At 36.1% G+C, this 14,828-nt stretch overlaps 1 protein-coding gene and 1 long non-coding RNA gene across 2 annotated transcripts; one reads left to right on the forward strand and one right to left on the reverse strand.

Annotated features, from left to right (window-relative positions):
- Positions 1-394: 394 nt before the first annotated feature.
- LOC125654212 (CD209 antigen-like protein E) lies at positions 395-9,609 on the forward strand. The gene is made up of 5 exons (XM_048884050.2): positions 395-434; positions 2,188-2,281; positions 3,267-3,346; positions 5,362-5,455; positions 9,338-9,609. The coding sequence occupies exons 2-5, from the start codon at positions 2,203-2,205 to the stop codon at positions 9,547-9,549; spliced, it is 465 nt and encodes a 154-aa protein (XP_048740007.2). The 5' UTR covers positions 395-434; positions 2,188-2,202; the 3' UTR covers positions 9,550-9,609.
- Positions 6,180-6,857, reverse strand: LOC130048477 (uncharacterized). The gene is made up of 2 exons (XR_008797272.1): positions 6,728-6,857; positions 6,180-6,322 (listed from the first exon to the last, which is right to left on the reverse strand). It is a non-coding gene; the product is annotated as an uncharacterized LOC130048477 (long non-coding RNA).
- Positions 9,610-14,828: the final 5,219 nt, after the last annotated feature.

Raw genomic sequence — 14,828 nt, forward strand, 5'->3', positions numbered from 1 at the left:
CGGAGGAAAAAATGTGGAATGCTGTACCCGTATTCGACCATTGAGTTATTGACTAACCTGTTGTGTAGTACGAATATCAATATTACCACATGTTGGTCATTTTGATATCTTTTGAATTATGATATTTTACACTTAAACAGGCGTGTAAGCACTGACAAGTTACATTCATTGTTCTAAAGGTAACACATTTAACTAGACAATACCCACAACTGGTGTATCTTATAACTAGTGTTTACTATCGATAGGATCAGGGATGAATTCATTTGTTTCCTGTACTCGATGTATTGTTGAAATATATATTGACAGTTTGTAACATTATATGTTCAATGTTTCATATTCTATGTAACATGTTTTGAAAACAAATATGTATTATATCTATATAAAAGGAGCAGGAAAAAGTCATTTTGTGCAAAACTACAAAGTCATTTGCAAAGGTAAGTACTTTTGTCACGCTAATTTCTTTAGAATGAGAGCCATAGGAGTTTTTTCACAACCTAGACGAAGAATGATAAAGATACTTACTCAAAATATACATACAGTCAAAACGTCAAGACGTTGTGACTGGGAGAAAACTATTTTGATTCCTCTGTTGTTTTTATCATTAGGTCACCTGAATCTATTGATATCTCTTTTACTCGTCGTCGTGCGTTGTGTGTACACTCTTTATTTTTTTCCATTTCTCCAGAACTGGTAGACAATTTTCAACTAAACTTGTCACAAAGTATTCTTGGCTGAATGGAATTTGAATTTTTAGCAATATACGCTTCCAAAGGAAGATAATAAAGAAAATGCAACAATAGTTTGGAATCATTAAATATCTTCTAAGATCCACTGGGATAGAACATTTTCTGATATAGTGTAGACTCAAGTTCAAGTTATGGCGCCTGGAGTAGGGTGGATGAACAACAGGGGATCAAATTATGTTATGGGATACATACGAAAAATATTCAAAAATGTTCTTAATAAGAACTTGGCCGTGATGAGTCATATAAATGTGCAAGCATCTTCAGGTAGTGCAGATTGAAGTTTGTGCAAATTGTGGATTCCGGGTAGGATGAAACTACAAAAGGGCAAATACTTTACATGAAGATATATAGGAACAATTTTGGGAACTCTTCACAATAACATCTGAGCTATAATTTCTCACTATATTGATTACTCCGGGGTAGGATTTGTCTATAATAGAGGTCAAAACTGTACATAAAAATTCACATAAAAATGTATTACAAAGTAAAATATCACAGCGGAAAATACATTAGTCTACAATTAAAAGTCTTAGATAAGAGTGAATAACTCATATAAAAAATAACAAACACGGACCCCTTGACATACCAGTGGTGGAATCATGTGCCAAGGATGAATAAGCATCCCTTGTCGACAGGTCACATCCACTGTGAACCTTATGTCTTGATGAGGTAAATGGATAAATGTATAAATATCTGGTTTACAACTGGTATGGAACACGTCAGACAGCATTTAACCCAATGGAAGGTTGTATTGGTGAACGTTATAATGACCATAACATTTGCGGAATGCTGACTTTAAACGAGACTGTTGAAATCCCTATAGCATCATCTTGGTTGTCAAAAACCTGTCTCGATTTAAAAACTGATTATACAGAGAAGAAACTATTGCGTAGTGAATCAGTTGAGAGGCATAAACCTATATGCAGGTGATAATGTAATATTGCTACATCAATATGGGAAGTTGGTGACGGAAAAGCTGAAGTCATTCCGTTTGTCATATAGTTGAGGTGTTAGGCACAGTTAACATATATGCTCAATAAAATATCTAAGGATGAAGCAGATGTGGAAGACTAATATTTTATTTCAAGTTCACTGGGATATATCAAATCGACATATGAATGAAAATAACCATTGGTGACAGATAAAACGTCGTCGATACATCTAAATGTCGAGTTGAAGGCTGCAGGGATATTAATTCTTCTTATGTAGGAGCGTTTGAATAAATTCGGTCGACAGAGGATCTTTAGTCTTCCTAGGCACTGATTCAACCCCTGGTAGATAAAGAGGTTAGTGTTTGCCCAACTGTATATCTAAACTATAGCATGTACAAATTCATGTATCTGTATGTCTAAATTTTACAGCCTGTACCAACCCAGGTATCAGTATGTCCTAGTGTGAGTTTATTTGTTTCTACATTCTCATCTTACGCTTTCCATTGCAGATCGAAATCAGCAAGATGTCTTTCGCTGCTTTGTTTATGCTGTTGATAATTGCGCAGACTTCTCAGGGGTTAACGTGGTTCAACGCACACAGAAGTAAACACACACACACACACACACACACACACACACACACACACAGAGAGAGAGAGAGAGAGAGAGAGAGAGAGAGAGAATATTTTTCATCTGAATATAGATAATGCAAATTTCACACATATTCTAAAACGCCTTTGCTCTACGTGGTACATGGGATTAAAAAACAAAAACAAAAATATAACTAGATGTCGTTATTATAACGTCATAGTAAAATACAACGCAAGATATTTTGGCGCAAAAAATATTAAAAAACATTTCTGTTTTTTTTTTTTTATAAATTTTTCATCTGAATTTTCCCCCCTATATTTTGCCTATACCAGGAATTTGTTTTATTATAATATTCCAATATATATATGAATGAGTTTGAAATTCAATGGGAGCTAGTTAGTTGGCAAAAAATGTTTTAAATCCGCCACCTACTTCCAAGAGAAGTTAATTCTATAATTTGTAGTGTCAATCCGATGATGAAATGTTTAAAGCATATTTCTGATGAATAAGTTACATGTATTCCTGGGTTAAAACAACTGGTTAGTTTTAAAGTCCCACAATTTATTTTGGTTTAAGAAATGTTACCCAGGTGAGCGAGACTTTTGGCATATTAAATGGATTTTATTTTAAAGTGCACCAGTTATCGCGCAGTACAATATGTTGATTCATTTTCACGAAATATCCCTTGTACATAACCTATATGGTTACAAAGACGGACTTTTTCTATTGAAAAAAAAACAAATTTATTTTACCTTTAAAAGGAGTAGTTTTCAATATTTGGTCAGGAATGTTAATTTGATAGTGTTGCATGCGGCAATCGACCACAAGAACACACTATTTTGACAGTCGATATTATGATGATATATTGTGATGTGATCAAATTGCTGTGTTAGTTAGATGCCGTTTGACATTACAAAATGGTGTCAATGTTATAACTTTTATTTTCAGTTTATTGCTGTTTGCACGCGATAAATGCATTATCTTTGCATTTCTATAGGGTGTCCTAAAGGATGGAGCTGGTTCAGTGGTCACTGTTACTTTTTTTCTAAAGAGAAAGCAACAATCAAAGACGCAATTGTAAGTATACACGGAACATTTACCATCACCATAAGAGAAGACATATGGAAATACTATTGAATCGTCATTAGCGGTCTTTATATAGATAGTCAGAAAGAATAAAATGACAATTGGGACAAACATAATGTGTTTTATTTAAATTGTTCAAAAAGTTATATTTTTCCGGATGATCCGTCAAAGAAATCATTACTTCGATTAAAATTGAAATAGAAATAATGTTAATATTACCAATGCAATTCTGATACCCAAAAACATTCAATGACGGAGATGTAATCCTTATGTGCAATATGCATGTAAGCTTTCAATGGAAAAAACAGTCTCCTTAGACTGAGTGGCAAAGAAATCATCCCATTTTGATTACTCGAATTCATGCCACTGTCAAACTACAATGGGGGAACCCCCAATTTCTCGACCTTATTTGTTCGACGTAAAATTCTCACACTTTGCATTTTGTCCTGAACAAACATTTTCGTAAACTGTCAAGTGTCCAAATGAAAGGTGAAGATAACGAACAGTGACCAATCTCATAACTCCAGTAAGCAATACAAAATAGACAATTGGGCAAACACGGACGCCTGGACACACCAGAGGTGGGATCAGGTGCCTAGGAGGAGTAAGCATCCCCTGTCGACCGTTCACACCCGCCGTGAGCCTTAGATCCTAGTTAAGTAAACGGAGTTTTCCGTAGTCAAAATCTGTGAGCCAAGAATCGGTATGAAACATGCCAGACAACATTTGACCCAATGATAGGTTGTATTGACGAATTAGATTGTTATAACGACCAAAGAATTTGCAAAATGCTGACTTCAATCGATACTGTTGAAACCCCTTCACCAACAACTGGTTTGTCAGTACCTTGCCTCGATTTAAAAACTGAGTAAACGCAGAACAAGTCCTTGCGTATAAGAACAGATTGTATTCACTTGGCAGAAATGTTGCTTTATTTATGACTGCTATGGTGTTTTCATTTGTTTGATTTATACCCCACTGATATTGAGACGTCTGCAGCATTAGGTAAAATACCACGACTTCAGACCCATACTTAGCAATCAGGGGTGTAGCAGTAAGAATTTCTTAATATATTAACGCTCCATTTTAAAGCTCATATTATACTTAGATATTTTATTGAAACAATATTAACAACTCAGCTTGATGACCAACGGGATGATTTCAGCTACTCCATCGTCAACTTCCCATACTTCTGTAGGAATATTCCACTATCACCTGTGTATGCTGACTTTCAACTGATTCGATATGCAAAAGGTTGTTCTGCGAATGGTCAGTTTGAAATCGAGGCAGGCTACTGACAAACTAGTTGATGGAGCAGAGGGTTCAACAATCTCATTTAAAATCAGCATTTCGCAAATTCTATGGTCGTTATAAAGATATAGTTTCTCAATACAACCTATCATCGAGTTGATTGCTTTCTAATATGTTTCATATCGATTGTTAGGCCGTCCTTGGCACACTGATTTTAACTACAGATAAATCTGTTTACCTAACCAAGATATAGGGCTAACGGTTGTTGTGACCGGTCGACAGTGGAAGCATATTTCCCCTCAGCACCTGATACCACCTCTGGTATATCCAGGGATCCGTATTTGCCCAATCTTCTATGTTGTATTGGGTATGAGTTATGAGAGTGCTCACCGTTCGTTATCTTCACCTCTTATAAAATGACCTGTGATTCTCACTTCGAAATGTCGAGAGTTTCACGAAGGACCAATCACTATCTGTGTTTACGTTTTTGGTTAGACGTGGCCATGGCAAAAGGAGGCTCTAACTCACGACCTCCCGGATACGAAGCGTACGCTCTATATATTTGTCCGTATATTATATTGTTTGTCTTACCTCTCCTTGATCTATGTCACGCCATTTAAAGTTATTTTGAAAGTAGCGAAAATTGTATGAATTATGATAGTGTCTGTAATAAATTATGATAGTGTCTGTAATAGATAATGTGAGGGTATGCCACATGTGTTATGAGTTATATGAAAAATATTTTTTTTAAACAGACCAAGTGCGCTTATGCCGTAGAAGGTGGTCGTCTCGCTGAAGTTGGGGGCCCCCGGGAAGACAAATGGCTGAAACTTCAGATTAAAATAAGAGGTAGGATGTGTCTCAGGAGAAATACAAGCACAGCTAGAGAATGGTAACTCGCATCACTTTCATCGGTCTTTCTTTTTTCAAACATCATGCCAATAGCATGCAACAACTATACGAAAAATCTCACATGCAAATATCATCAAAGTTTAATCTCATGATGCAAATATCAGGCATTTTTTATGTAATATTGTGGTGTATATTAATATTCTTTTATGTAGATTATGCAGCATTCACATGACAATAGTGCAATATGTGTGTTGCATTTAAGCATCTCTTGAAAGATGTAGCCTCATATCATAAAAAATGAATAAGGGGCATTAGGGCATCGTGAAAATTCCTTTGCACATACCGTTGCAGCTATGATACTCTATATTTCAAAGGATAATAATTCATTGCGTATGTTTAGATTTTGAAACATTTTTCAATGTATACTTTTAAAATTCCCGCCTTCTCCTTTTTAGTAAGAACCGATTAACAGAAAAACACATGTGATGTCATATCGTAAAAGAAAATGAGTGCAAAAAACAATTAATGATCCAATTTTTCAATTGGCTTTCAAGTAGATATTATAGTCATCAAATTTTTTTTTAAAAAGTTGTGCAATCTGAACTTTTAACAGATTGCATCTTTAAATTTATCTAACTGTAAGCACCGTAGACACAATCACTATAAGGTAGTTGTTACAGGTTGACCGGGTTGGCTTCCAGGATTAACAATCAAAACAAGATTTCAAACGTTGCACTTTATATTGCAGACATTCTACATAGTCATTATCCACTGCTGGTTCAGGTATTCGTTACTAGCAATGCATGTTCACATTTGGTCTGGTTTACGTTGAACACCAAGTGCCATGAGTCATTACACCGGGACCTACATACACAATAAATACACATTTAGTTACACACGCATTAATACAAGTCATTACTCATATAGTCCACCATACTTAGGGGAACTTATGTAATTAAACGTGGCAGCGCTGCCTTACTTAAACTTGCATAAAATGCTTACATCACAAATTACACTCTCAGTTCACTCGAACTAAACTGCATTAACTGTAACTTACACACTTTAGAATAAGTATGAATTACATTCACATTATGGTGCTAAAAATACGAGAGCCATACGAATACGTTATACACACTACTACTTCCTAAATAAATACACACTATACAAACGAAATAAGTTATCAAACAACATTAAACACTTTGAAACAACAGTTATCACAGGACCGTAAAATTAACAAGAGAAAATGTAAAAGTAAAATGCTTTACTCACCTCAGAAGTCGTGTCTGTACGAATTTCTAAGTTTAACTTAGGAGTTTGACCAAAACAGAATTTGCAGGAACTCGTGCTACTGTATTGCGTGGAACACGGTCCGAAGAGAGTGAAATCCTAAACTCAGGTCAATAAATACAGATACTGAGAGGTTCTTTGAAGGGTGTTTGACTAGAGGGGTCCTCCACAGGAAAACTGAAAACATACTATACAAACATGTAACACCGTAAAATGTGACAGTAGTGAGGCAGTGCTAATCCATTTCGAAAATTGAAAGTACATTTACTGAATGAAGAGTTGTTGAAAATCTCGCATTTTAAATTAAATTCTTGTGTCTGGTTGATAATATATTGCAAATTCTATGGTCGTTATAACGATCTACTTCGTCAATACAACCTATCGTTGGGTCAAATGCTGTCTGGCATGTTTCATACCGAGTGTTAAGCCGTTCTTGGCACACTGATTTTGATTACACATAACTCCATTTACCTGATTAGGATATATAGCTCATGGCGATTTTGGCCCGTCGAAAGGGAAAGCTTACTCCTCCTAGGTACCTGATTCCACCTCTAATGTGTCCAGGGGCCCGTGTTTCCTCAACTATCTATTCCTTATAGGAGTTTTGACATTGATCACTGTTCGTCATCTTCACCTTTCATTAGTTACATGATTATCTCTTCTATGCAAGGTGAAGATAACGAACAGTGACCAATCTCATAACTCCAGTAAGCAATACAAAATAGAGAGTTGGGCAAACACGGAACCCTGGAAACACCAGAGGTGGGATCAGGTGCCTAGGAGGAGTAAGCATCCCCTGTTGACCTGTCACAGCCGCCGTGAGCCCTATATCCTGATCAGGTAAACGGAGTTATCCGCAGTCAAAATCAGTGTGCCAAGAACAGCTTAACAAGCGGTATGAAACACGTCAGACAGCATTTGACCCAATGCGAGGTTGTATTGACGAACTAGATCGTTATAACGACCATAGAATTTGCGAAATGCTGACTTCAATCGAGACTATTGAAACCTCTGTACCATCAACTTGTTTGTCAGTAGCTTATCTCGATTTAAAAACTTACTATACGCAGAATAAGATCTTGCATATGGAATCAGTTGAGATACATAAACACCATATGCAGGTGATAATGGAATATTGCTACATAAATATGGGAAGTTGACGATGGAGAAGCTGAAATCATCCCGTTTGTCATACAGTTGAGTTGTCAGTTTGCCGTTAATGTCTACTTTCAATAAAATATCTAAGTATGAAGCAGAAGTGGACGACTCTGTGGTGTCCTTTATTTCGAGCTCACAGGGATATATCAAATCGACATATGAATGAAAACTATCATTGTTAATAGACAAAACGTCGTCGATATATCTAAATGTCGAATTGAAGGCCACAGCGAGAAATTTTTTCTTCTCGCGTAGAAGTTTTTGAATAAATTCTGCTTCATAAGAATATAAAAAACAGGTCACCTAACAAAGGAGCCCAATTCGTGCCCATGGGAATTCCAACAGACTGTTGGAAGACCTGATCACCAAAGACCACGAAGATATTGTCAATGAGGAACTCTATCATATTTTTTATTTCAACTTCAGAGTAATTGTGCGTGGAATCAAAGTGGTGTTTAAAAAAGTAATTTTTTGGATGACTAGTCACTAGATATGAATATTTTCGTTTTCCGTTTTTGTTGAAGAAACAACTGTCTATGATGCCAAAAAGCTTAGTCTTTAATTTATCTTGAGGAATGGTCGTTTATAGTGTTGAAAAGTCATAGGTTTTAATGTTATTGATTTGGGAAAAATTCTGTGATTTCAAGTTTACTAAAAGTTCTTTAGAATTTTTCAGAATCCACATTTGATTAACACCACTTCTGGCATATGTAGTCGCACAATAAGTTTGAAGTTTCTCCTTCACAGCTGTTAATATTTTCGTGAGGAGCAAAGATATTCTATGTATCAAATGATGTGCCATTACGTTGGAAATGGGCAATAAAGGTGTGTTTTCATTCTGCGCCTTGGACCATGATGCAAACGCTGTGCTCAAGGCTGTTTATACGCTCTATGTTTGTGATTCAGTATATAAACTTATATGTAGGTATCATTAAAACGTTTTTTATTAAATGATTATATTAAAGAGAAGAAGGAACAAAAAAGCTTGTAAAACATTATGTTTTAGATTTCCAGGTTTTCAACAGTAATGGAATTGATCACTGTTCGTTACCTTCACTTTCACACACAACACTGAATCAGATAATTAACATCATCTGATATCAGTTTGTGTTAACTGTATATAAGCTATCCAGATTCTGCTTGAAAGCATACTTTATATATTGAATTATAATATTCAGCCTAAAAACTGATAACTTTATAGATATTTCGTACATTCATCTTACTTTTCGTCTTCAGTTCATGCGAAAAATTGGAATGGAATTCTTGTGAATTTGAAATATATGTGACCCACTTTTCCCTTGGAATGAGTCAACATATGTGTAATGAATGAGTTCGAAACTCCTAACATAGTTTATGTTGGAAATGGAATGAAGAGAGAGTAACGTTACATTTCAATAGTTATTGATCAAGCAAAACTCATATCTTACTTTATAGGTATGAATCGGGTGTGGATGGGCGCTTCGGACATCTCGGATGAAGGAAAATTTCTAAAACTCTCCAATGCCAAATCGATTAAATATACCAACTGGGGTAAAGGGCAGCCTGACGATTATAAGACAGAGGACTGCGTTGAATTGTTGGATAGGGGCACATGGAATGATAGAAACTGCGTATACAAGGATTTCTTTATCTGTGAACAAGCTTGATGTGGACGTGGTAACTAAAGGCTTTGGTTGCATAAGATAATAAATCTTTAAAGGTTATAATTACTGTATGTTTTTCTTTGTCCTCATCACGATTTTTCGAAGTATAGGTGTATGCATACGCTAAAAGGTATTTAGGAATATATGTTAATGATAAAAAACATGTGCTACGAGCACTGTCTGATTTGTTTCAAACCAGATATTAAGCCGTTCTTTCTATACTGATTACTCCGTTTGATCAAGACATAGGGCTCATGGCAGGTTGACTGGTCGACAGGGGATGCTTACTCCCCGTGAGCCAAATTGATATTCATATATCATCGAATTATACAAGTTTATTGATAAAAGCAAACACACACCTAGGCTAATGTGGAATCATAAGTGTTTAAGTGTTTCAAAATCACATTTTTTTGAAGAAATATTCTGAAGAACCACGACATTAAAATGCTAGTAAATATGTCAAATTCATATGAAGATAACCACGTTTAGTGAAGGTTAACGTTTGTTCATACAGTGACCTCAAGGAGGTCAGAGTGGGATCACAAATGGGTTATAAACATTAACATTGCAACTTATTGGGATTTCAGAAAAAAGAATTAAAAATGTTTCTAAATGCCAATTGATTCATGGGGAAGGAAAAGAGTAACGAACAGTGACAATCCAATAAATCATGAAAATTAGAAAGTCGGGCAAACACAGACTCTTGGACATACCAGGGGCAGAATCAGGTGCCAGAGAGGAGTAAGCATCCCCTGTTCACCGGCCACATCTATCATGAACCCTATATAATGTCTGACGTGTTTCATACCTCTTGTTGTGCAATTCTTGGCACATTAATTTTGACTATGGATAACACCGTTTACCTGATCAACATATAGGGCTCATGGCAGGTGTGACTGGTCGACAGGGGATGCTTACTCCTCCTAGGCATCTGATCTCACTTCTGGTATATCCAGGGATAGAATACTATTGACTTGTATCGGAAAGATTTTAATTGCATCTTGATGTAAAAGGAAAATATTTTAATTGCATGTATATTTTAGGGAGCAATGTATACTCATCACCATGGAATAAAGAACTATAACACGATTATAGGGTGTTATTTAAAGACCTTCATAAATTCAAACAAACCTTATTACCTTTACCCTTACCAAATACTTCCCTCTTTCTCAAATAAAGACACCGTAACAAGTTTCACACTTTATTTGTCTTATTGTATACATATCAATATATGTGCTTACCCCAACCCCACTTGTGGCAATTCTTGGTCTTGGTAACGCGGCTGAATTAAGGCTTTCCTCATAAATACCAGTGCTGTAAAAATGTACTTTACCGCACTGGCACATTACATGACGTTACAATAAAAAATACGTCATGACGTACATATCTACATTCCTTTTGTGGTTAGTGACTCTCACAATAAACTCATTTGCATAAACGGGGTTTCCGTACATACAAATTTCATCACTGGCACGACACTCCGAGGTTTTTGAACGAAAGATGTTTGACTTATGTGACATGTGAACTTCAGTGCAAATGGAAAGTTAGAGGAGCAGGTTGTGGCTTCAACAGAAAACATTTTTTCAGGCTAGATTCAATTTCGTATATGCAAAAATCGCCGCATCTTGCATATTCAATGCAAAAATTCGACATGTTACAAGTCACGATAAACTTGCTCTCATCACTTTCCAAATTAAGAAATTAATATGTTTTGAAGTTATATTAACTTCAACTTGCATTTGTATCTGGATACTTGCATACATACACGGTACGATTTTATCTTGATATTTCATCACGTGATATACAGCTAATGTAGAGACTGTCGGTCTGGTGAAAAATGTATGGGAGGTCAATATGCACTTAATTATATATACATATTTTTTGTATATAAGGGTTGTGTGTACAAAATTTGTCAAAAATTGATATGTTTATAATGCTTTTTTCCTCTGACATATTTATATGGCCCTACTTAACACAACTGCGAATTAAGCAACGTGTATATGTGTTGTAGATTCAATATTACAATTGATTTACAATGGAAATGCTATATGTGCTTTGATACCAAAAAAGGTATAGGCCAAAAATACATCATTGCCTTACTGAATTGAAAATTCCATAAAATTAGAAATTCAAGCAAATTTAAACATTCCGATTGACGGCAATGATTCACATTGCGTATAAGTCCAATTCCCCTTAAAATGCAGTAACTGTATTCACTCATTGAAAGATCAAAATCCAGCCACAACACTTGTAAATAAATCAATCATATGGATATGCATTCAAAAATACATTAATTTCAAAAATGTTGGTAACTTGGATCCCGGTTAGTAGCAACCTAAAACCAGACTTGAAATTAAAATTCACTGTCAATGTCAACTGGACAAGACAAAATACCAGTAAACAAGAACTGGACGCACATTCCTCCACATGGCGAAAGTGGTCAAATGAATACTTCAAGAGAACACTGAAGCCACCGCCACCACGTGGGGGTAGCGCCAGTTCCTGGTGCCAAGACCTCGCCACCTTTAATACAATTTAGGATAAACTTGAGTTTCTGAGGAAACAAACTGGTCCATTTCTGCACAAATCGTATTCAGAAAATATAATTTCCTATATCTGTCAAATGCACTCCATCTGATAGGAAAAACAACTCATTTCCAGCCTTTATTTCAGTATATTTGATGTAACAACCACCATTTTTAATTACTTCTGATGCTATAGAGTTGTTCAATCTCTTTAGAGCCGTGTTCATTGATTCCATATGATCAGAATACTTCCATTTATTTCTAGGTAGTAACTGTGACCTGATCAATTCTATTGCAACAACTCAATACGACCAAGAGTCCTTTCCATTTGCTGAATCAAGTCCCTTAATGGCACATTCCCAATATCATTAGCCCCACATTGTAAAATCAAATAATGAGGTACATCATTAACATTCGAAGCGACTTGATTTTGCTGTATACCCCCCCCCCCCCCAAATCATGCCACCTTTACCCTGCCGCCATATGCAAGGTGAAGATAACGAACAGTGATCAATCTCATAACTCCAATAAGCAATGCAAAATAGACAGTTGAGCAAACACGGACCCCTGGACACACCAGAGGTGGGATCAGGTGCCAAGGAGGAGTAAGCATCCCCTGTTGACCGGTCACATCCGCCGTGTGCCAAGAACGGCTTAACAATCGGTATGAAACACGTCAGACAGCATTTGACCCAATGTTATGTTGTACTGACGAACTAGATCGTTATTACGACCATAGAATTTGCGAAATGCTGACTTTAATCGAGACTGTTGAAATCCCTGTACCATCAATTTGTTTGTCAGTAGCGTTAAAAACTTATTATACGCAGAACAAGCTCTTGCATATCGAATCAGTTGAGATACATAAACACCATATGCAGGTGATAATGGAATATTACTACTCAAATGTGGGACGTTGACGATGGAGAAGCTGAAATCATCCCGTTTGTCATACAGTTGAATTATCAGTTTTCCTTTAACGTCTACTATCAATAAAATATCTAAGTATGAAGAAGAAGTGGACGACTCTGTGGTGTCCTTTATTTCGAGCTCACAGGGATATATCAAATCGACATATGAAAGAAAGCTACCATTGTTAATAGACAAAACGTCATCGATATATCTAAAAGTCGAATTGAAGATTCTGCTTCATATGAATATAAAAACAGGTCAGCTAACAAAGGAGCACAATTCGTGCCCATGGGAATTCCAACATATGCGACATCCAATTCTTTCCAGACCCAAGTTGACACCAGCTGGTCTACCTCTAGCAGCAATGAAAGCATTCTTTACAACTGATGATCCTACACATCATATCATACAATCTGAAATGACTTTGTTTATGTTAGATTTTACCTGACAAAATTGAATTAAGTTGCATGAAAGCATATTTTAACAGGGTGTAATAGCATTTTCCCCTAATGTATGTTTGGTATGATTTGGCCTTCCATCTGCCAGCTCGACATATTTCATCTTCTGACAAACCCAACATAGCATCGGTGGTTGCTGCCACAGTTAGAAAGGAATTAGATTTGAACTTGCAGGAATCAAGACCTAAAGCTCTAGCTGTAAACTGCGCCCTGATAAGAGACCTACCGCCAAAATGACAAAATAAAATGCCAGGAACTTCAGATCTTACATTCAAATAATCTGATACAATGCTGACTGACTTGATATTAGAGTGGAACTTGTTGTTTTCAATAATGATAATTTCCCCTTTGCCATCTTGATCTGTTTTAGAATGCTTTAGGAATATTCTTAATTTGCTTTGTTTTGGTAAGAATTCTAAGTCCTGAAAGCTGACTGCATGGTTGGTATTATGAGAACTACCACCTGTTAACTCCCCCACTCTGAAAACCCAGAAAAAGGCCATGGAATATGCAGCCGCAGAAAGCTGGGAAAATGTATAATATTTTCTCCAATAAATCTAAAGTAATTGGCAATCTTGAATCATGGTTGCTAGCCTTTCTCCTATAACCTTCCAACATTTTCCTAACCAAGAAATTTTGTGTTAGATCAAAATGATTGCAAAGCTTTTAATGGTATGATATTCCAGCAACATATAATTTTGCTGTATTTTGTGCAACTGTCATAAAAGCTACAAACTGGACAATGTAATCTAATGTTGGTGGCCATATCTTTTCTAGCTCAAAATAAGAAAGAAAATCTTCAAAACACTTCATTCTTTGACTATATGAGGCCTGTGTACTTTGTGCAGTGGCACATTTTAGCAAAAGATCTACTTCACTCCTAACATTGCTATGTGAAATTCTACGGGTATAAGCTCTGGATCCTGGTATGCTTGTGGTGCCAAGGTGCTGAATTTCTGAGATTGTTTCCGAGATAAAGCATCAGCTATGCTGTTTACCTTACCGAAATATGTTGTGCTTTGAACATGATATTATTCTCCAACAACAAGGAACCATTTTTCTGACCAATATCCTCTTGGATTTTGAAGTTTGTTTATTAATTTTTTTTAACGATATACACTAAAGCACGGTTGTCGGTACGCATAATTGTTTTTTGGTTTTGAAACAACTTGTGACCCCGCAAAGAAATAGACAGCAAATTAGGCACCAATTCTAAGAATAACATTACTTTACATATTTCCTCTTCCCAATATGTGGGGCTTGACCAAAAATAGAAAGGGCCATTGCAATAAGCCCCACAACCTAGAGAACTCTTCCCTGAATTATCTGTATACAAATTTATGTTCTGATTGCTTATCCATTATATGTCAAGTACCCAAATCAATAG

This window comes from Ostrea edulis, chromosome 7 (assembly GCF_947568905.1).
Source record: "Ostrea edulis chromosome 7, xbOstEdul1.1, whole genome shotgun sequence".
Classification (NCBI taxonomy): domain Eukaryota; kingdom Metazoa; phylum Mollusca; class Bivalvia; order Ostreida; family Ostreidae; genus Ostrea; species Ostrea edulis.